General features: G+C 40.4%; 1 protein-coding gene across 2 annotated transcripts in view; it reads left to right on the top strand.

Annotated features, from left to right (window-relative positions):
• The window catches only part of ELL2 (elongation factor for RNA polymerase II 2), a 75,834-nt gene extending 70,980 nt beyond the window's left edge, over nucleotides 1-4,854 (top strand). Inside the window, exons 11-13 of one of the 2 annotated variants that reach the window (XM_063085822.1) lie at nucleotides 810-854; nucleotides 945-1,023; nucleotides 3,288-4,854. In XM_063085822.1, the coding sequence (XP_062941892.1) occupies nucleotides 810-854; nucleotides 945-1,023; nucleotides 3,288-3,331 (168 nt within the window). In that variant the 3' untranslated portion in view covers nucleotides 3,332-4,854. Of the gene's footprint in view, nucleotides 1-809; nucleotides 855-944; nucleotides 2,574-3,287 lie in introns of those variants that run through there. The other variant, XM_063085823.1, reaches the window with a different exon arrangement.
• Nucleotides 4,855-24,538: the final 19,684 nt, after the last annotated feature.

The raw sequence follows: 24,538 nt of genomic DNA, 5'->3' as shown, positions 1-24,538 counted from the left end.
TGCTAAGATCCATACCTGGTACATAAGGACTATCTAGGTATATTTTCCCCAGACACCTGATTTCCCCACCTATAGGCAGTCACTATTACTGATTTCCAATGTATTCTTTCAGAAGTGTGTGTGCTTGGTGTACGCCTGTATGTAAACATGTGTGTATATGAATCGTATGTATAAACACAGGAAGTTCATGTGTATACCACATTTAATTGAATCTAAGTTTTTTTCAGTTGTAAAATGTACCATGGCCCTACGTCCCAGTAAACTTAAACTATGATACATTATTGTTTATTCTGGTTTCATTAAAATGGGAAGAAGTGTTCATCGTAGAAGTAATGAATTTCTTGGAATATAATAGTATTCTATTTTTCCCTTTTAAATAAATGGTATCAAACTGTTCTGCACTTTGCTTTTTTCACTTAACAATACAATGTGTCTTAGAGAATTTTTTAATATCAGTACATACTGTGCTTCCCCATTTTTTAATGGGTTCTTATTCTTTGTATGGACTGATGGACATTTCCATTTTGTTTACTGTCTTTTGCTCTACAAACAGAGCTGCAGTGAATAACCTTGTATATACGTCATTGCACTCAGGGGCAAGTTCATCTGTAGGATAAGTAGAATTGCTGAGTCAATTTTGCATTTGCTATTTTGATAGCTGTTGCCAAATTGCCTTCCATAAAAATTGTACCAAGTTACATTCCCCTCATCAATATTTCCTACACCCTTGCCAAATGTGTGTTAACTATTTGTATTGCCAAAAATAAAAAGAGTTGGTCTCTTCTGATTTCTAATTTTTAATTTTATAGAATGTTCATGAAGAAGTCTTACAAGAATATCAGAAGATCAAGCAGGTATGTATCATCATTGTTGGTTTTCTGACCTGTAGTTGAGAAGTGTTATAAATTCTGCAACGTAATTCCTTACTGTTTTTTCATCTACAGTCTAGTCCCAATTACCATGAAGAAAAATACAGATGCGAGTATCTTCATAACAAGCTGGCTCACATCAAAAGACTAATAGGTGAATTTGACCAACAGCAAGCAGAGTCATGGCACTAGAACTCTGCTTGGACCAGAAGATGTGAATAAACTTAAGCTTATTTATTTAAAATTCCAAATGAGTTGTTCTAGATTCTAAAAAGATGAAACTTTGCCTGTTGAAAGTTTCAGTATTAGTAAACTTTAGTTACTTTTTTTTTTTTTTTTTTCCCATTTTACTTTGCTTCCCTGCATTTCAAAACTGCTTTTTCTGGTCCTTCCCTCTCCTCCCCCCCACCGCCACCCCCAAGATTTGTGTTTGTTAATAGAAATAATTTTTTAGATATTGGGGATCCAGTGTCTATACTTTAAATCATTTTTTTTTTCTCAAAAACTTGTGTCTGTCATTAAGGATAATTTTCTTAGATATTGGGGATCCAGTGTCCACACTTAAAAGTTGTGTGTGTTTAAAAAAAAAAAAACAGTAGTGAAGTGCAAGGTGAAATGCTTTTGGATAAACATAAGCCTATTTTCTGACCTTTCTTAATGCAAACTCTTTGCCTTAAATGGTAGAATATTTAGAAATTTGCACAAAATACAAAAAAAATTAAAACATTGTTTTGGAGGGTTAAAAACTAGAAAGGTGTATGAGCATTTGTATGTGTATAGATTTACATACACAAATGTATATATAGGCTGACTTGATCTAGAACATTAAATCCACCCTGCAAGTTAACCCCCATTGCAATGGTTGCCTTAAGGTGTTTGCTAGTTGTGTACTTAGTGTGGTTAATCATTAGCTACACTGCTTCCCACGTGATTAGAGCAGTGGGAAGCACACTGCGGCCTACCAGCGTCTGAAGCGTGTGCTCGACCTGTATGTGTGCAGAGGTGGTGTGGATGTGAGTGTGCATGAAGGAAACAAAGCTGCTACTCTCAGTAGGCCAAACGCTCAGGTTAAACAACTGACGAGTGTTACTGTAGGTTGTATTGTGTTTTTTTTTTCTGTCAAATTGCTACTTCTATTGTGGAAGACAAAAAGCATTTCCATTTCAACAGTTTGTCAGCTTTATTAATGTTGGGCAAAAATTGATATGTTATGAAAATGAAACAGATCTATAGTTTTGGGGCAAAATTATAAAATTAAATGTGTAGGTAACCTATTTATATACTGCTATAAAGTATTTTTTGAAGAGAGATATGCAAAGAAGCTATTACCTACATGAGATGTATATTTAAAGATTTTTTTTCATCCTGGGTGCCAGGAGTATAAAAAAGAACAGATATATTTAACCATAACATACTGTGATTCATCAAACAGCACAAACTTTCATTTCATGGAGTTTATCTGTCGACACGGATTTAAACTATCACTTGTTTTATCATGTGGGAACATAAGTTGTGTGGTCAGAAATATAAGGATTTTGAACGAATGTTGATTCAACTTGTGTTGTCTTATCGTATTGTCTTTTCAAGTGCTGCCAGTTGAAAAGGGAAGCATTATGTTTACAAACCTGTTTTGAAATGTTTGCCAAAATTTTGGTAGTATATTTAATAAAGATGTTTGTCTCCAGCATCCAAATAAATAAATAACTTTGTTGTATATCACTGTAAACCAGAAAATGTTGGTATCTAGAAAATGTGAGAAAGCATGTAAATTAACTTTTCTCTTTGGAGTTCTTCTAAAAAACATAAACTGGAAAGATTAGATAATATATTAAAAGTATACAAAAGTATACAGATTATACAAAGACTGAAACAAGACCCTTTTGTACTATGACTCTATAACATTACTGCAGAAATATGATTTCTATATAGCATGGACCTCCTAGGGAATTCTATTTCTTTTAGCATTGAGATCCCTGGTGCTCTTCCTTTTACCTCAGAATTGGTACAATCATTATTAAATATTAATTTATTTCAAACTTTAAGTTGAAAAAAGAAAAGAAAACAATTGGGGATAAATTTGGTCCTTGTATTATTAGAGTCAAGTCTCCTGAGGGAGTTGTCTATAGTTAATGACATCATTGTTGTTATTTCTTAGACACTTTGGCCTTTTAATCAAAAGTTGTACGCTGCCATTTGCTATGAGCAGTGTTTCTCGAAAGCAAGGTACTTGAGCCACTTGCATCTCCCAAATTAGAACCTCTGGGTGTAGGGTCCAGGGAACTGCATTTTCACGTTTGACTTTTGCAAGCCAAAGAATGAGAACCATTGACCCGGCTGTAGCTCTAAACTTTTAGGTCTCTAAAATCTTGTAATCTTGATTTGAAGGTCAACCATTGGCTTTTTTTTTTTTTTTTTAAGGCCATTCCTGTCAGCAAGTGCAAATCACTTCCCCCTCTGCATGATCTGAGGTGCCCTCTCAGTTATTTCACTGCCAACTCTTATTTCAGAACCTGTTTACAAACAAGCCTTCCAGTTGGAGCTCCTACCCACCTACATCAGCACATCTTCTGGTTTACAAGTTGGGTAACAATGGAAGCTGGAGATGCTTTATGGAAATCCAGCATTGCACACCCATAGACTTGACCACATACCAGTAAAAGCCTTAATTTAGATGTTTGTTGTATACATTGGACAGATCCTTGCAAAATGTGTATCTATCAGTTTCAAGTTTGAGAGTTGTAAATCTCTGAATCTGCTATTACCCTGGGTTGCATCCCCTTTGAAGATGGGCATGAGCCAGTTAAAATATTTCTAATCATTTTTCATCTCCTACTGCAAGATTTCAAGACTCTTAACAAATGATTGTTGCAGGAATGGGTGGCCACTTAGTACAGATTACTCTGGTGAAAGAATTTATTTAGTTGTTTGGTTGGTTGGTTTGGTTTGGTTTTTTTGGAGGAATAGTAAGTGTAAAACAGCATTGTCAACATTAGAGAATGAGTCGTGGTGGTATTTTTCCATCACATTTCATCTACAGTAATTTGAAGGACCAACACCCATAAATCAACGGCAGATTGAATGAGCAGCTGATTTAAAGCAAACCAAAATAACATTAACTAGATGTGTTCTTTTTTTTAATGTGGGGATTTCTTCTCCTGTCTCGTTGATTTCCCGTGGAACACTTTATAGGAGTTAACTTTCAACTCTTTAAGTAGTAAGAGATATTCCATACTTGCTCTCACAAAAGTAATTATTGTGGTCAGTTTATATCATTGTTCCATGCGTTGATTATAAAAATTCAGTATTAATTTTCTTTCCTCTCTGATCTTATACCCTTTATAGGAATTTTCTTTTCCCTTAAAGTATTTCACCTTATTATGTAATACAAATGCATATTTGCGTATTGGAAGCAAGATGTTGAGATGTGGTTTAAACAAAAATGATCCATCACTTCAGACACTCTGCTTGGGTGCCTTACTCTTTCCATCAGTGCACTTTGCTTCTGGAACCTGGTTGAAACTCTCTAACCAGTTCATTGTCTTTCCTGCAGTGTGAGTGTCAAGTTACGTATGTATGCTTGGAATATGCCTTTACTACTTTTAAAGTTCTTAACAGTTTATTACTTGCCCAAGTGTTACTAAATCCTTTTCTTACGTGTACTGGATGGGGAAAAAATTATAGCCAGCACTTTGAGAGGAATGTTTTGGGGAAGGATATTAACTGACATTACTAAATGAAGGCCACAGAAGATGTTATCAATGTTCTTTGTAACCTGAAAATTGAACAAGGCTGTGAGGCTCATTTCAAACTACTTTCAAGTGTTAAAAATATATCTATGCTGTTTCTCAGTTGTTCTACCCAAACCACGTTAGGACTCTCAAAGGTAAAATGTCAGGGGCTTTTCAGTTGTTACTGAGCTCCACAGCTGTGATGGCCCCTGCTGTTCTACATCAATTTCAGTTCAATAAAAATGTTAACTTTACAATTTTGTACTTGTTATTCCTTTGTCTCATTTCAAGGCTCTTAACTTTGTCTTAAAAAACAAACAAACAAAAAAACAACCCAGGGACAAAGTGTTCTCTGATGCCCTAATGTAAATGATCTTCCTGGGACAGAGATAGTACTTGTCAGTGCTTCTAGGAAGTGGGAGCAGCGTATTTGTTCCAGAACCCAATCTGTTTTATAAGTGTAGAAGCAACATCTACTAGGGGAACATTAATCCTGTTAACATTTATTGAGCGTTTCCTATTTATTACACATTTTTTTCATGCATTATTCTATTTCTCCTCACCACCTGTTATCTCCATTTTACAGGTGAGTAAACCGAGGCTTAGAGAAGTTAAGAAATTTGCCCATCACATGGCTAGGAAATGGCAGAGCCTAGGAAGCCTGACGCCAGCATCTGTGCTCTTAACCACTATTCCATACTGCCCTTCATGTATTGATATAGGGTAAGACTAATCTTCCCAAAGTGACAATTCCAGTGACACCACACAGGGTAGATAAACCTTTTTGATTCCTAGGAGGCCAGAAGGTGGGAGTCAGGGTAATGTCTAGTGGATTATTCTCAGTGAGTTGATTGTCAGAAATGATAGAATGAATCTGTAGGGAGGCCAAATACTTTTTGAGAAAAGGTTGTTTCCCCTATGTTCCCTTCACTTTCAAATGTGTTGATACTAACAATTTCCTTAACCTCCAGTTTCTTAAAGTTTTCTGAAGGAATACTGTAGGAAGAAAAGAAGAAAGCTTCAGTTAATCATTGGTATTAAAAATCTGCAAGAATTAGTGCCATCAATGACCTGATTAGGTTTATGAGTAGCCTCAATGAGGAATGAGGTTCCAAATGTTATAATTGTGTCAGCAGCCTTCCGCAGTCCCTCCCCGACTGGACATTTGACATTGTAATGACATGACTTTTAGCTTGACTCCCTGTCCTCAGCTATAAAGTGAAAGAAAGTATATCTCCTTACTGGGGGATGGAAGAGGTTTCATATTGTGTGTAAAGCACTTGGGAGTTCTATGAAGAATAGCTATCCAAATTACAGATTATCTGCTAAATGCAATGAGTGTTTGTTGAAGCATTATTTTCCAGGTGAGAATGAATTCATTTTGATCAATTGCAAAGTGGGCAAAGGCAGAGAGAGGCTTCAAGTTTCAAGGTGGGGTGATTGGGGTTTGTTTTATTGAATGCTAGACTTACCCGTACCCGCTCCACTGGTTTTACCTTTCTGACATTAGGACAGGAGGCTGGCAGTGGCAGTAGGTGGCTCTAATATTTGATGATTGCTTAATGCTCAAGTTGGGGGTCAGATGATTCTTCTGTGTATGTGATGGTAGAGATGTGTCATTTTCCATTCCTGGCTACCTGATTCAACTGACTGGCCAGACTGGTTTTAAATACTGTAATTAGATAGTACAATGTGGGCATCTGAAGATGGGCAAAAAGAACTTCATATCTAGGTCTATGCAATGTAGGAAAGTGCTTCCTAAAGATGGGCCCTCATGATGAGCCAGCGTGTTTGAGTTCTAAAGCTGGTGCTTCTAGAGGCACAGCTGAATGCCCCTCCATACTTCATGAGTTCCACATAGGCTCAAAGAAATTCGCTGTGGTGTGCATGGGCAACATGATCTCCCCTGCCAGTCTCATTTCCTGCTCCTTCCACTCTGCACACCAGACATACCGGCCTTCCTGCAGGTTCTCCAATACCCTTGCTCCTCCTATCCCAAGCCTTATATACTAAGTCAGCTCTGCACCACCAGCCCCATCCCTCATCCCTTCCTCACCTAGTTAAGTCCTCCACATTCTTACGATCTCCACTTGAGCATCACTTCTGGGAAATCTTTCCTAACCTCCCAGACTAACTTAGGTCACCCTGGTATATGCTCTCTTTTAGTTTATGCTTTCCCTTTGTGGCATTTATCATAATTATAAATGGATACTAATTGCATTATTAAATTCTGTGACAGCAGAGACTGTCTTGTTCACCAGGGTGTCACCAGCCCCTAGCTTATTGCCTGGCATATAAAAGGTGCTCAGTAATAATTTATTGAAAGATTGAATGAGGCAGACTATTCATATAGGTTATATTTAAAATTCGTGTAGCCAGAGGATTTGGATTACTGCCAAGAATCTGCAGTGTCATTCAGATTTGTGTGTCTTGCCACTTTATCTTTCCAAAGTCATGAGTTAGGAATTAGTTTATGATGGCAAACTGGTGCTCATGATGGACCAACTTGACTTTGGGAGTCTTTTCGCCATTGTTAACTAACTGGACACCTTTGAAGAGGAGGTCTCTTCAATATTAGCATTCACACGTCTCGTTACGTCTGGAATTTGAGTGTCTAGACAATCCCTAATGGTTTGGAATAGGACATGAAATGGATTTAAAAGTTACTTTTATCATTTGTCCTAACTTGCAGATAGGACTTATTTCAATAGCTTTCCCTTATTTCTCAAGAACATAGTAAAGGACAGCAGTCTAAAATCGGTGTTGTGCATTGTTTTTCCATCCTCATTAAAGTATCTCTAGCCTGATGTTTCAACACGTGTTTTTATTGACATTTGTTTTCTGCCTAGCCCTTGTGCAACCTTCCAAGTGGCAGGCATTTTGAGGATAATGGAAGGACTTTGGGATTCCTATAATGGTAGTACTAGCAGAGCCCATCAACAACATCCGGAACAGCTGCCTTCATTTCCTAGATGGTGAAATAAAGACATCTAAGTGACAGCGTATGGCAGAGCAGGCTGCGACCCCAGGAACTTAACTCATCTTTCCTAGATAGGGCTGAGAACAGCCCAGCAGCCACCACTGAAAAACTGTACAAAGACAGGCAGTGGTGAAGTGCCAGACAAGCTGCACCATGGCACAAGCAGTGGGCACAGCAGGCCAGAGCATGGAGCCAAGCCAGACAGCCTCTCTCAGAATCCTGGCTCTGCCCCTCACAGGCTACAGGCCCTGGGCAAGGTTATAGAGCCCTCAGCTTCCCATCCATGAATGGAGCAATACCCACTCCTGAGGAGGTTGTCATCACATATGTAGAGAAGTACCTAATAACTTTCCTATATGTATGTTTATTGTATATTTTTAAATTCTATCTTTCCGTCTTTTATTTGGATGTGGGAAGTTTTGTAGAATTATGCCAAAGCAGCCAGCCAGAACTGAACAACCCTATTGGGTTAATTTAGAGTTTTGCATAACAGTGATTGAACTCCCATTGTAGGAAGACACAAGCTAGAACATTTTAAAGACTCTGCTCCTGATTGCTCTATGAAAGAAGTTTTTTTCTGTGAACCTTCTCAAGTCCACGTTAGCTTCTCTTAGCCTCATGGCTACCAGTAACTTAGACATAGTGCTAATGCGTTTGTTCCAAACTTGAGCTTAACTTTGAATGTTCTCTTTATTCTCTTTTCTAGTTGTCTTTAAAGAGAACAGCTTTTAAAGAGCGTTTTTGTCTGTAAGCCTAAGTGCCCTTTCCACCTAGTTACTAGAGAGGGTTGACATGGTTTGTTACAGGTAAGGTGTTTTGGAGAAAAGGCTGCTGTGGAAACAACTTTCCCCTGTACCTGTAAGCTTTTTCTTCTCCTCCCAAGGATAGAGTTCTTTAAAATCGCCCTTTTCAAAGGAGCACCAAGAGGGTCTCCAGGGGTCTGGTGGCCACCTGAGCTCCAGAACTCTGCAGCTGAGAACAACTGTAAGGGGACACTGGGGACTGTTGGCAAAGCCACCTTTCTATCCACGCTCATCTGTCCTTCCTCTCTCTCTGCCCCTGTTGGCAAGTCTTTATTGCTGTGGTAGCCAATTATCACCACCCCACCTGCTGCTACCTGTTCTTAACTCACTATTCTTGCATGAATAAACTATCCTGGCCCTTCCCTTCCATTAACTTGCACCTCTTCCCATTTCCCCCTTGTCTTTGGTTAAAGATGACTTGGCTTATAGATAGTGAGTAGGCCAATTCAGAAACAGGGACCTAAAAACAAGACATAGAAAGTTTGGGAAGTAAGGCTGAAAATACTCTGTGGGTTGAGGGGAAGCAACGGAAAATGGAGTCCTGCAACCTGGGTCTGTGTCTTAGTTCTGGGATTTAGGGACCCAGGGCAGTTTTCCTAAACCTCTGGATCTTCCTTCTGTCATCTCTGATAAATTAGGATAATACCTGCATACCACAGTTATGTGAGGATTAAATAAAGATTGTTGCATTGACCTAGAGGGACTGCGTAGGGCAATAAACCAACACTATTTGTTCTCACATGGGCCCCGGAGTTTCTGGCAGGTCCCATGATTCCTCCAGGACAGCTACGCTTAGATAAATCCTGTGGTCACTTTTAGCATTTCAGGATCTCATTTCAGTAACTTACAAGTCACATGTAATAGCCAAAAGGCTGAAATGACTTAAAGTTGCTGTCCTCTTCCCACATAGGCCTTCTTTAGGCTGGAAGCCGAATGCTTCTTGCTACTGTCGCCCCTCCATCCACCACTCTGCTTCCCTAAGGGTTGAAGGAGCAGAGGGTAAGGAGAGAAAAGGGGAAGAAGAGGACTTACTGGGTGGAGCCTTTAAATCCAGCCTTGGTTTCTGTAGTGGATTGAATTATGTTCCCCCAAAACTCACTGGAGCTTGAATTGTGTCCCCCAAGTTTCATGTATTAGAAACTTAGCCCTCACTGTCACTGTTAAGGGGTGGGAAATCCTGTTATGGTAATTCAAAGGTAGAGCCTTAAAGAGGTGATTGGACTGTAGGACCATGCTGTAGCGGAATGGATTAGAAATGGTGGTCAGGGGTGTGGTTCTGAGGGCTTTAAAAGAAGAGTCTATCTTTAGCTCTTTCTGCTTCCTTCATCTTGTAATTTGAAACCTCTGGGTCACTGTCACCATCACCAGATGGACTTTGGACTTCCCAGCCTCAGAAACTGTAAGCAATAAACTTCATTTTTCTTTATAAATCACCCAGTCCCATGTATTTTGTTATAAGCAACAGAAATGGACTAATACAGTTTCCCTTGGTCACTGTCAGAGCTCATCCTGGGTGCCTCAGACAGTTTTCCGGCCTCTCTGGATGTTGGCAGTGCCCCCTCAGCATCTGCCTCCAATAGCATACCCCTGGCCTTCTCAGGCAGGAAGCTAGTACCTTAGCCCCCCTTATAAATGACCATGCCAACATGCCAACTGGTCTCTCACCCACCCTCACCATAAACAAATAAGCACTTTGGCCTGGTGTCTGTGAGAGTGGAGTGTCTTCCCATCCTCGACTCTGCTGTAGACTTATTTTCAGGTGTCAATCACATACCAGCCCTCTGTGTCCCCAAGCTGAGGAGTCACAGACCAGTTTTTCTAAGTGGTCTTCGTGAAGCTGCTGTCAGCCTTGTGGTAAGGAAGAAGCACACTATCCCCTCTCTAGAAACCCTCTGATTTCCAACATTGGCTGACTTTCAACTTCCACCCTTCACACCACTGAGAGGAGCTGGAAGCTAAGGGGATCAAAACTGAGTTTTCTCACTAGCCCCTCTGCAAGTCCTGCATACGTGGTTCAGGATCCAGCTTTCTCTTATGGAGGTAGATGGCATTGATTGTCTTGTGACTTCAACCAAAGCTGTCAGAAAGACCTGTGTTAAACCCTGTCGTATATGTTTGTAAGTTCCCCCACCATAACATCTGTGCGTTCATTCCACAAGTACCTGTGTGCACCCAGGCTTTGTGCTGGGTGGTGGGAATACAGCATTGAACAAGACAAATCTGAATTATACCAGTTGATTCCAATTGTGGTACATGCTGCAAAATGAAGGGTTAGCAGTGAGAGTGAATTATATGCTGTGAGAATGACATAGTGCAGCTAGGGAATGGGGTACAGCCTCCCTGGGGAAGTATCCTGAGGCTAACAAGTTGGATGAGAGATGACAGGGAAACTTGTTGGAAAGGCCCTGAGGTAAGAAGGCCTTCCGCACTCACTGAATGTATGTTTACCCAAATCCTTTGTCATTAGCAAAAGCCATTTACGGTCTGGCTTTTTGTTGAACTTGTTTTCTCAATTTCTGCTTTGCCCTTACAATGGGGAGATGAAGCTCAGATATGATTCCCCTTGAATTTTAGGCATTTTAGGTTTTATCAGAGGTGTTTTGGTATTTGAGGTTCTTGTCTGGTGATCTTCTCATGTTGCTGATTAGTTCTGAGGAAAGTTTCCAAAATAGAGATCATTTTAGGGGCCAGTGGACCTCAAACTGGTCCGTGAGCTCTCACATGGGAAAGCTGGAAGTCTAGACACATTGAGAGAGCCCTGTCACACAGAGGCAGTTTCTCTGAGGAAAAGAAATAACATCTGTACCACTGCAATTGCCAACAAGCTCTGTCCGTTGTCAGCAGCCAGGCAAAACATCTGCGTGGCGTGACTCTAAGGAGGTTACTAGTGGGCAAGCAGGAAACTGAAACAAGACGGCTGGGGGAAAGGTGCCAACAGGTCAGAGAAGCTGAAAAGGAGTCCTTCTGGGAATGAAAATGAGCAAACGAAAGGAGTCCAGTGTGTATTTTCTTACAAGACCACTTGACAACGTACGACGCTTTGTGCCTTTTCCAAACATTTTCACAGACATTCTCAATGTATCCTCCCTTTAAACCACTTTTAACATGAGATGGGACATCCCACCAAGAAAAAGCAGGCCCAGAAGGGTCACATGGCATCAGCGCTAGACAGGAATGTAAGTCATGTCTGTCCACTGCACCCCACTTCCTGTCAGCCTGAGCAGCTGATCCCCACCATTTACCTGGTAACTGGGGGACCCAGCAGGGTCTCCTCACAGCCCACTCATGTTCAGCCTCCTTGAAACTTAATTTTTCCCCTGAGTGTGGAAGTAAACCCCTTTCTACAGGAAGTAAAATTCCCATTGCCCTATCTGTGCTCTAGGCCAGGTGTTCCTCGTTGCCCGCTTCTTCAACCTGGTGAACCCTTCAATCTGCTATGGAAATTGTAAGGTCAATGAGGAAGGAGACGCTAGCCAGGTAGAGGGAGAAAAGATTTTATTAGCAAGCGGCAAGCAGACCTGCTGGGCTGAGCCGAAAAATGGTGTCTTCCTGTATAGGGTTAAGATTGGCATCTGGCCTCGCCTAGGAAGACAGTCACGATATTCCATTTCAGGTACAGCTTGCTCATGGGAACAGAGACTTAGGGAAACAGAAACCTTGGGCTAAGAGGGAAACAGTTACAATGTTACACTGTGGGTACAGCTTGCTCAGCCTGCTGGTGGGAGCAGAGACTTAGGGAAGCAGAGACCTTGAAGAAGGAAACTTAGAGAAAGGAAACTGAAGTGCAGGGGCTTTCTGAAACTCAGGTTCTCAGTTCTAGAGACTTAACAGAAATGCCTCCCTTTCTGCTAACACTGCCCTTGAGTTGAGGCCATTCCACAGATCACCGATGGCACTCCAGGCTTCCATCCACTGTTCTAACCTCCCCCTTCCTGTATTCTACTGAAGGTGGGATGTGACCCAGCATAGCCAGAATAAGTTTCCACCTGATGGTGCCAAGTACGGTCATTGCTGCTTGCATTCCTGACATCTGCACCATGTGGATCTCCCTTTGGCCCAGAAGAAAGGGAAATCTGCACCATTCCTGAACCTTAGTCATGATCTTTACTCTGAATTATCAGCTATAAAACAACTGACACTAATACTCAATAGGAATAGTCTGACAACCTTGTTCACCATTGGTTCTCGGTGTGCATCCTCTGACCAGCAGCAACAGCACCTCGGAACCTGTTAGAAATAAAAATTATCGGGCCCTGCCCCAAACCTACTTAATCTGGGGTGGACCCAGCAATCAGTGCTTTACCAAGCCCTCCGGGTGAGTTTGACTTGAGGTTAAAGTTGTGTTCTCAGTCTTCTCTGCTCACTAGAATCACCTGGGGAGTTTTTAACCATACCACTGCCCTGGGCCCTACCACCACCACCACCACCAACCGGACTCTCTTGGGGTGGAGCCTAGGCAGAGGGGCTTTGTAAAAGTTCACCAGGTGATTCCAACGAACAGTGGCAAGTGAGGATCAGCGTCCTGGGAAAGACTTTGGCATCTCCCAAATAAATGCCAGGGAATGTTTGTAGACATTACCCAAAAAGAGTTCTGTAATCTAATAAATTTGGAAAATGCTAGATTTAACAGAGTTAACACTTTTCTTTTTGTGAAGGACTTTTCACAAGCTTCGATATGCTGATATGTTCTCCAAGAAGGAGACCACAGTGTATGCATTTTATCAGAGTATCTTAGAATCAGTATTCCAAGGAACACACATTTTAGAAGTCTTACTTTAGATTTTACGCTAAAAGTTATTCCTGCAGCAAGTCGGGTCACCAGAATGCCATATTGCCTATGCTCTAGTACCCACCTCTTAAGCCATCTCTTTACCAAAGCTAGGGTCCCTGTAAAAAATGGCCATATAAGGAACATCCCTGTTGTTTGTACAATCACTCTCAACAACTCTTTATTATACAGCTTCCTTTATAAATTCATGTAATAAAGGGTTTTTTAGAGTTTTATGCTGGGGGGGGGGAGTATATCTCTCCTGATGAACCAGTGCATCTCTTTAAATTAGATAATGAGAATTTTGGACAACAGTGTTGTCTTATTTGGTTGTTAGCTTGGGAAACCTAAAACTAAGTTTTGTGCTCAATTGTAATTGATTGCTTTAGCTTGGGCTTCCTAGTACATTCTTACCTCCCCACAACTGTGGTCAGTAGTGTCATTTCATCTTTGTTTTGATAGTTTTATGACTTAGTAGTATTTACTGCCACCTATTTCTAATCCCTTTTTAAAAATTAAACATATATAGCTTTGGTATGATTTTTAAAAGCAAAAAAAGAAACAGTAGAGAGGTTGGTAACTCTGCAGGTGTCTCTCTAAAAACGCCTTGCATAATCTCTACTCAGAAAAGTTGAATTATAGAACTGCAAAGCAAAACTCCAAAACTGCCCATTGTCCCAACTCCTACCTCCTATAAAATCTATGATAAAAATCTAAAATTTGTAATGGCCATATATTCTTAAAGATTAATATTTCTGAAAATGTGACTTATGTTTCCTGTTTGGTTTCATTCTGAGTATTTCTCCACCTGAGAAATTCTGAAGTAAGAGACTAAATGTCGGATATAGTACTTTTCAAATGCATGTCGATTGCTATGTAACAAATCACCCCAGAATTTAGCAGCTTAAAACAAATATTTATTGTCTCACACAGTTTCCAAGGATCAGGATCCTAGGAGCAGCTTGGTTGGGTGGTTCTAGTTCGGGGTCTCTCAGAGGTTGTAATCAAGCCATTGACTGGGGCTGCATTCAGCTGAAGACCTGACTGCCCCTGGAGAATCCACTGCCACGCTCGTCCATGTGGTTGTTGGCTGCAGCCCTCTGTTCCTCACCATGTGGAACTTTCCGTAGGCTGCCTGACTGTCCTCACACATGGCAGCTGGCTGCTTCCAGAGTGAGAAGAAAGGGAGAGAACCCAAGTGATCACACCCAAGACGGAAGTCACCGTCTTCTATAACCTAATTTCAGAAGTGCAAACTCTGATGTTAAATAACATTTCTATCCTGGGTCCACAGCTTCCCTTTAGCAATACCTCCTGCAGGAATAGGACTACAGTCCTATTTGCAAAAAATAGAATTGGGATTCTTGTTTTATCTGAAAAGCTTTCTATTTATCAACTGTTGAGTGTTACGTTGGTTTCCAGCTGGACAAGATGTAACAGTCTATGATGCTTCTAGTGAAGGTTTTGCCTTTGACAGCTTGTTCCAGGCAGAGGCATCTGATGGGAAAACATAAAGGAGAAGAAGAAATGTGAGAGAAATCATAACTAATAAGTAATCGACCTTTATGAGTGTGATGGTTTGCCTTCAGAACCCTTGCCTTGATGGGATGAATCATTCATTCATTGAAAGAAATAGTTATGGTGTATTTGGTGTATTTACCATGTGGCCACACCATTCTAGGCACTGAGGATAACACAGTGAACAAAACAATGTCCCTGCCCTCAAGGGGTTCGCAATCTGTGAATGACAGAGCCAGGCATTCCCAGGGGAAAAACACAGATGAAACAAACTCTTACACATCCAAATATTTTAGTTAACAAACACTTACATAGCTTTCACTATATGTCGCTGGCACTGCTCTAAGTACTTTAAAAATAATTAAATCATCTGTTCCTCATAATATACCATGAATACTATCCCCATTTTATGGGTAGGCCACAGAGAGGTTGAGTGACTTTCTCAGGCCCACCCAGCTAACTAGAAAGTGACAGAACTGGACTTTGAACCCAGGCAGCCTGGCTGCAGGGTTCATATTCTTTACCATCAAATGCTGAAAACTGTTAGTCTCTGATTTTTAAGTAATCACTGGTGCCAGTTAGACACTCATCCACAAATAATAAATTTCAATGACCTAAAGTTGAAAGTTCCTCTTTCCAGAAATGTTTCCTCTAGCCTGTGTCTATTGGGTAAGAGGTGAATCAGAGTACCCAGAAGAGCATTCTAGAAGTGGCCTTTGACACTAAACCTTCCCCTTTCCTGAGACTTATTTTGATTCATCTCTTAGTTAACTAGACTTCAGTGTTCACTTTTCTTCTCTAATTGAACATCTCTGTTGAGAAAACTAGCTTTTTCTGCCTAGATGTTCATGGGATTCTTATACTGGCCTTAAAGTTCAGTAACTGTGTGACCTTATGTTGATCATTCTGTTATCAGGTATTTTCCTCCTGAAATCTCTTTGAATCTGCAGACTTGGATCAGCCTTTATTTCAGTGGAGCTTTCTTTAATTTTATACGTGGATTTTTTTTTCCCCCTCTCCATTCTGTTCTGTACTTCAGGGGCACATTATCCATATGCTGCCTGGCTGTTGGCTACCTTTGATAGCTGTCATCCTCTCTCTACTTAATTTCATTTATTTGGATATTTTTCCCTTTAAATACTATTTTATTCTCTCTAGCCTGACCTTCATCACGGAAAATATTTTCAACAATATTTGTGCTAATGTGATTTTCATTTCTAGGATAGTTTTATTATCTTCAATTTCTCTCATCGCTCTTTTAGCTTACTTTATCTTCTTTTCTCTATTTTTCTTTGATTTCTCAAACATATCTCATTTTAAAATCCTTTTCACAAACAGTTTACATATTTTTTAAATTTATTTGAGAGTGTAGGTAAATATGCGTCTGAAACTCTTTGATTTGCTGAAGTAATTCTTAAGAATTATTAATTCTTTACCTACCTTTTGATTGTAGAGTTTCTTTCCTTACTTGTTTTTGTTTTTTATTTTATTTGCTTTTGTTATTATTGATAATGACTAAGTCTATGTGAAAACTCAGACTCTGCTCTGAAAAGAGTGGAGTTCTGTCCTGGCTTGCTATTTGTTTACAAATTATGGAGAGAAGTTGGGGTAAGCCAGAGCAGTCTCAGGCTTCAAATTGGGTCCAATTGCTCACAAGAGTTTTTACCCATATTTTCCATATTCTTTGTCCTCCTGAATGAGTGGATCGTCCAGCCAGGCAAGACGTCAGTAAGGATCATGGTGGAGACTCCCAGCTCACTAATCTTTTGTTTGGTTATTTATGTTTATTTGCAGCTGCTTGTTTAAATCTGATCAACCACTGCAAAACTGGTTGCCATTACTGCTTTTTCATCCTTCCTGCCTCAACTCCTAAATAAGCATTCTATTTTCAGGGAAAATAAACATGTCTTGCCCAATAACTTCCCTCCATCTGTCCAACCATCCTTTCTTTGCGAAGTAGAACAACCTTCGGGAGATGGTCTGCATTTCTCCTGTGTGCCATTCATATCCTCAGTCCTTGTTCACAGTAAGAAGTATCACTGGGGTCTCTCATATCACTCACTTTCTGAGAAATCTACATCCTAATTGGAATCTAGAAGGTGTATTTCAACTTTCTAGAGCCTCCCTAGACATGGTCCAGATTCACCATGTTTAGCAGATAATGTGAGATGAGATTTTAGCTATTTTCTAGTTTCATGGTAAATGGACTATTTAATATCAAAATTTCATACTTTTAAAAATCATTTTGGTAGGTTTCATCGAAGGGGGTAAAGAAAACATACTTTACACCACCATCTTTTTGCTAGAACATTAATTTTTTTTTAACTCTCTAGTTCATGGGCTCCCTGTACTTCACTTAGTTTCTTTTTAAAACATTTGTTGAGGAGATAATAGATGCCGAACAATATGCAAGATGCTGCTAAAGATATAAAAATGAGTAAGACTCGAGACCTAATTTCAAGGAACATATGGTGTGACATAAGTAAGAAGAGAAATCTGTAACTATAATAAGATACACTAAATGGGGTCAATGAATGGGGTCACCTTTGCTATGATAGTGACAATGATGATGAAAGGCGCTATGGGCTGTTAGACAAGAGTGTGATCACAGTCAGTTGAAGAGCAAGGTCAAAAGGAAAGAGAAGACGTGATGGGCAGCATTCATCCTAAGTAACCTGAGGTAGGGCAGCATAATAGCAAGACAGTGGGCTTTGGAGTTATATAGTCGTGAGTTCACCTCTCAGGTGGCACAACTACTACATGCCCTCCGCAAAACCACTCCTCTCTGAATATGGTTGTTATTTTTTTCCTTTTCTTATCTAAATAATTAATACTAACCTTATGTAAAGATCGAGTGGAATAATGCTTGTCAAGATCCCTACACCATACCTGGCTCACAGTAGGTGTTCTGTAAATATTTATTTTCTTTTCACATTAGGTCTATTTGTGTAACATGATTTGTCCCCTAATGGCCATATCTGTTGTATTAACTATTTAACACATACAAAGGTTTTTTTAAATGAGTGTTCTTACCTCTTGTGAGTGATATCTGTTATGTAATTTTATAACTCTTAACTATATCATGGCTCTATTAATCTTATGTCTAAAGAATCAAATGAGACGGTCATTGTCAAAGTGCTCTTCAAGCTGTCAGGTAATCAGCAGTGTAGGGAAATGGTATTATCACAAGGAATACCTTATCCTATGTTCCTTCCTTGAAAAGAAAAAAAATCCCGGCCCCACCCCACCCCCTTTGAATGCGGGGAACCCTTAGCAGATTTCAACTGGGTTTTACCTTGGTGTGCGTTTAGACAAGGTTTATGCTGAGTGAAGGCCATTTGTCTGAGAACACTCGAGGTCTGCTTGAAGCTGGCTTGGGACCCTGCCAGTGTTTTCCATAGACGTGCAACATTACACACAAAAAAGGAAAATAGGTCAGAATCTCCTGTAGTTGTACTGCCTCGCTCCTCAGCTAAAGGTCACGCTTAATCCTCCTACAGCTCCCAGAACGGTATGTGTTTTTTTTTTTTTTTAATGTTCCAGGAAGGAACTGGCTTCTATAAAGCAAAGCAGGGAAGCAATTTTTCATGGGAGCAAGGGACCCCAAATGTTTCACAATTTAAATGGAAAAGTTTTTCATTTAAAGCACTGCAAAGATGAGTTGTAGGGAAACTTCACGGTGGTATTTTTCCCATAGTTAAATTTTAATGCTACCTCCCAGATAGAACCATGGCTGGGACTTACCTTCAACTTCCTATGACAGGAATGAAAAAAGAAGATTCCACAGGCCAGTGTCACCACCCGTGAATGCAGAGGGTGGTATTAAGTGTGATTGGAAAGTTTCCACTAAACCCGGTGACCACCAAGCTGAGACCAAAGTGAGACCACACTGCTTCTCAGAAAGAAACATACAAGTCAGAAGAACCTCTGAGAATGTCAGGGGCACACTCAGACTGCTCTGAAGCCCGTGGCATTGAATGAAGTGCACTGACAGCAACTGGGCCTAACCTGGAAAGCTGATTTCTTGCTCCTTTAGCACCTCCATTCTCAGCAGGGGCAGCAGCGGCTCCCAAACCTCCACCCCCACAGAAGCCAACCAAGTCCATTTCCCAGAGACACTGACAGACCCTCCATCACCCCGAGTATTTTCCACCAGCTAGACTACATGGTATTTAGCATTTCAGAGAAGGGGTCATTTTCAAAAGTAAAAGTAAATTTGTTGTTCTCTGAATATGATCTTATTTCCACACTTCCTTAACTGGCCACCAACCTGAGTTCCCTTTTTTCTACTCATAGAAGTTCCCTCATCTGTTTTGACTCAGCCTTTATCAAAGTATGTGTAGATCCTTCAGACATTTGTCTGGAAATACTGTGTGTGTGACCCAGGAACAGACAAGCAAGCATGAGCGCTCCAGTATCGTCCTTTTGATTTACTCTCCTTTAATTTATTTTTTAAAAGTAATGATGCTTTGTATACATAAATACTTATAGATGTATATAAAATTTGGCCAATGCCAATATAATTTACTGCAAAAGTTGTACACATTGAAAGAAAAACATTGATAGGAACGTCTCCTAAAGAAATTATGCAAACTTTAAAACAATGCCACCGGAAAGGTTAAAACATATTATTTCTGAGGTCTATTACATGCTTTTGCTTTCTTGAACACATCTTACACAGATGTTGCCTAATTGTGGAAATCGGTACATCCTTTGACTTTTTTTAGCCCCTAAAATAAAACCAGTTCCCCCAAACAAACAAACAGGTAGGTGTTTCTGAGTTTCTCCTCCTGCGGTGTCTCAGTTTGTGCTGAGGAAGTGGTTGCCAGTGTGCTCACTGTGCCCACCTTCTGGCTACCCCAGGCCTGGGGCTGGGGGATGAAGCTGTGGGAAACTGCCCAGCCTGGCTGATTTAGACACTCAGCTCAAACAGGTCTTACCTCTTCCTGCTCCTGCTCCCATGCCACATTGTGATGTGGGCCTTAGCTTACCTTTATCCTGACTGTTAGCCCCCTTTTTATTAGCCTTCTCAGCTTCCCTCAAGGGGACCCAGGGAAGTCAAAATGACTCTAAAAGTTTATTTTGACAAATAGTTCAAAGCCTGGACTATCTATTGTAGGGATATCTGGGCACCTCAGCAAAAACACAAAGCAAGTATACATTAACAAGATCCCAAATGAATTTTACCGTTTCTTGCCATTAAACTTATACTACAGAAGCCTGACAGTTGGAGATGAGCTGTGAAAGTTGGTTTTTATAAGTAGATAAAAGAAAAGACCAAGAAAATACGGGTAATGCTATTCTTCTTAGTCCGTGTGACTGTCCTTTGGACCAGTAGCAAAGAAGCCACTTGAGCAAGTATGCTTACCTTGGGGTCTACAGACACCCAAGAGGCTCTTAGATAGAATTCTAAGGGTCTATAAACTTGCATGGGGAAAAGGCCCATTTATTTATTTTCAATAATCTGTAACTGAAATTTAGCATTTCTTTCCATTATGAACGTAGGTAACAAATCACAATAGTTATTTGTGACTTTGTCACCAAGGGTTGTTGCAAATACCTTGAAATAGCATTTACATTTATCACTATTTTGAAGGTACAGTACTTATTAAACTCACCAGTAGACATTATTTAATGTATTAACAAAGAAGCATCTCTGTAACCACATCACATATTTTTTAAATGTGTTTGATAATTATTCTGCAATGTCATTGGTTTCCTTTGTATCCTGTGTATTTTGTTTTATGCTTTTAAAAACGTCCTTCTGAGAAGGGGTTAAGGGCTCTACCGTACTTTCAAAGGAGCCATGGTTCAAAATCAAAGATGAGATTCCCTGCACTAGGTGTCACAAACAAACTTGAATTGCTGGGTTATAAATACATCAATCACAATGGAAACATGGCAGATGATAAATGACCGATGCTTAAGTAATTTAATTTAGGCATGGGCCTCTAATAGAGGTTCAGCCCTCCTGGGCTAAGAAAGAGTGGAGAGAAAGAGAACCTGTTGTCAGCAAGCTTTTGAACTGCAAGGGAAACCATTGCATAAGCGTAGGCTTGCTTCGCTGCTTGGCCTCCTTTATTCAGCTTGCTGAGATTATGATATTCTTGTCTTCAAGGATGATTATAGGGTAGTGGACCTGCAGGTTCAAAATTGCCCTCTGCAGCTTCTGTAAATTCCTTTGACTCTTCATTTATTGCCAGTTGAATACTTTGGTTCTTTATCCTAGGAGTTCTAGCTCATAACTTTGACTTAGGGTTTCGATTAGAACTTTCTTTACAATGAAAGAAGGTTCTTTGTCCCCAACAGAAGTTGACTCCATCGTGTCAGGCCTTAGTGGATTCGAGATGATTCTTTCCTGAGTTTCAGCTGATGCATGTTCTCAATGGCTGACGCAGTCATGACTCAGTAGTGATGACATCATTATAAACTTATAAAATTTGAAGAGTACCAGAGACAGAAATAGAAGAGAAAAACATGTAAAATGAGTGATAAGAATAAAAAGAAAACATCCCAAATGAATGACTACCAGTGTTCCTTTGTCTTGGTATAAAATAGAAACTTTACTAATAATAACACATAATTTATATTTGAGTAGTGTTTTTACAGTCATTATTTTGTTTGATGTCCATAACAACTGTACAAGGTAAGTAAGTACAAAAGCTGAATCTCAGAGAACCTAAAGGTCCATCCACCAGCGGAGGCCACAGACAATAAAGAGGGGCATAAGCCCGGGTGGGGGTGGGGGCGTTAGGCCTGCTGCTCTCAGGGCACGGTCTTCTCTTCACAACACGAACTCTGAAGACGCAGAGCCCTTCAGGCTGCTGCTGCAGTAAAACTATGTAAACAAAACAAACTGGAACTGTGTGCTGATTGAAAACTGAATGAGACTCAGGAACAAAATAGTCAACATAGGCACAATTCCCAGGTTTTCTGAGAGACAGTTCTTAATGTTTATAACACACGCAGAAGAGTAAAAAAAAAAAAAAAAAGGACAAAGAAGCATCATTGGCCATTGTAAGGAAAAGAAAGAAATGACAATATACATAGAAGCTAGGATTCAGCAAAAGAAGCTGAAAGTCAAAATCAATTGAGAATCTACCTTAAGTTGTATTTCAATCTTTAACAAGTTTACTGCTGATCAACTCATAGGTTTGGTTATATGTGTGTGTGTGTGTGTACGTATATATATATACGTACACACACACACATATAAAAATATGTATTATATATAAATATATATAATGCATTTCCCATACTGCCACTAGGCAGTATAATCTGATGCAAACAATAATGTCTTCCTTTTTAAATATATTTCCTATATAGCTTGTTAAATAACATCCAACAAAAAATGTCATCTAATTTTTCGTTCTATTCACGAGAAAACAAGTTCAGCTTTTGGTGGTGTTATATTGCAATGGGGACAGATTTTTATTTAGTTCCATTTTTTAATGATCTCTTTACCAACTACAGGGAAATCTTAGTGCTCATAAAAAGCAAAGGGGGGGAGGAGGACGGAGGGCTGCGGCTGGTCTCCAGGCATTGTGCCGCAGGCGGTTGCTACACACGTTTCCTGATCCTGATTTGAATCTCAGGGGCCAGATCTGCGTGTGTTCCACAAAAGGCCCTTTGAAACTCCCTTCCCTTCCTGGTCTGACAAAGCCCTGGATGACTGGCCTTTGAGGGACAGATGCACTGGTTTAGCTTGGCCTCTGATCTCCCCTGAAGGACTGTGAGCCATGCTCTCCTGTCCTGGATCTGCTGCCTATTTCCTCTATTATATTTAGCTCTTTGGTTATTTTTCTAATGAGCTGTATGTTTGCCTCCAGCCTTCCAGCCAGAAGATGAATGTGTGCAAATCATATACTAAGTACCCAACACTCAGGACTGAAAGAGCCACTCTATACATTTTAAATCCACCCATTCTGGAGCTCTTGCTGGGGCTGTCCCTCGACTCTGTCTGGCCTTGGCTGAGCAGGCATGCTCCCCTCCAGGCTGGAGCTGTCCCCAGCCTTGTACAGTCTCTCAAGGGACCACCTCTGCTGCTGCCCTCCCCACCTCACCCCACCTTGCTAGCTGTGCTAAGCTTACTAACAGGCAGACCAAGCACATGCTTAGGACAGCAGTGATTCACAGAGGGGATGGAAAAGTTAGAAGTATTTTGATCAACCATGCAGTTACCATGGGAGAATTTTTTATATTAATGTTGTGGCTTTGAATAGTCTTTATTTTGAATTATATATGGTGGGGCAGCAGAAAATGAATCTTAATATTCCTGGTTTGTGGGGACTTTAAAGGTCATTATCAGGTCCTGCTTGCTGGAGTCCTGCAGATTGGTTTTGCTCCTCCCTGCTCCCCAGTGAATCTTCCACCCAAAGTTGATGTGACTCAGAGTTAAATCCTGCTGGAGATCTGGGACTTGTCAAGCCTTGATTTGCCTTAACATGAACTATTTAGCTACCCTATAATTCCACCCTTGCACAGTCTCAATTAGTTAAGGAAATTGTAGAATCCAGTACTTTGAGTCTTTACAGCCAAATGAGAAAGCTTTATTCCTTAGTTTGGTGGTAGTTTGGAAACTTCATTTTTGTGGAGTTGATGAACACCAAATATATATGGTTACTCTCTTCACATATGTAAAAAAAAAAATTGCATGATTCCAACTTCTCATGTCTTCTTAAAGGCCTATGTGTATATTTTAATTAGCTCCCACAAGACCCACTATATAAGATAGGCATTAATATTTTTATTTTCAGACCTAGGAGGTGCTGTGTAACCAAGCTCTCCCTAAACTGTAAGAAGCAGTTTGCACACCAAAGTGGAAGAGCCAGTGGGCAATGCGCCTGTTAGAGACAACGAGGGTGGATGAAGGGTTGCTGTGCATAAATGGTTGGACCATTTCTGCTCTAGGCAACACCAGAGGGGTGAAAAAACCTAGAGATTTGGGATTGACTTAGCAGCTGTTAAATATCACCAAACACCAAGTGTTTCAGCACTTGATTTAAAAAAACTTTTATTTATATATGCATAAAATTTGCACAAAAAATAAACCAGGTGGAGAGTGTACATCTCTAAAAGGAATCACAATAGCACTTAGGAGAAAAAACCCAAAAACTACACTGCCAGAACAATTAAGATATAGAGTAGCTCTTTTTATATATAGCTTTAAGAATAGTTTTGGAAAAAATAAAACTATATGCAGAAGACCTAATGACTGGATTACAGTGAGAATTTTAAAATTATATTTTCAGAACCGAATAATCAATACACCTCCTCACCACCGCCCTCCCCAGCACCCCACTTATTTTTTTCCTTGGTAGCCTTGTGCTGGGCAAGAACACAGGGCCAGGAGGTGCCAGACCTACTCAGCATTCTGTACCAACTACTCCTTCTGCCTTGACAGGAAGAAATCACAGGGCCTGGGATTTTTGTAAACATGAAATTCTTACTCAATGCTCTGGGGAAAGTAAACCTCAGGCCCTGGCAGAGGAGAAATCTCCTCCCAGTTTCCAAAACTGGACGGTCAGGTCTACTTTGAACCATGGAATCCAGCTGCACCAGAGTGAGCCTGGGTGGTCACACAGTGGCCACATCAAATTGAAACACACAGGCAATTTGGGTACATTTCCCCTGCAAGTTTTGGATGGAAAAGAGAGTGGGAGGAATGGCCATGAGAGCCCCATCCTCTTACCCTCCAGGTCCCCTGTCACCTCCAGGATAAACTGCTCCCCTCTGTGGTGTGGGGTTCACTTTGTTGAGACAAAGCTTGTTTAGCCTTACACATGAATGAAGAGCATTCGCAGAAACCAACCTCACTGACCATTGCCTCCCCAAGTGACTTCTCTCCCACACCCCTCATGGAAAGCCCTACA

Source organism: Cynocephalus volans, chromosome 2 (genome assembly GCF_027409185.1).
Source record: "Cynocephalus volans isolate mCynVol1 chromosome 2, mCynVol1.pri, whole genome shotgun sequence".
NCBI classification, from domain to species: domain Eukaryota; kingdom Metazoa; phylum Chordata; class Mammalia; order Dermoptera; family Cynocephalidae; genus Cynocephalus; species Cynocephalus volans.
This window is presented reverse-complemented; position numbering and strand designations above follow the sequence as displayed.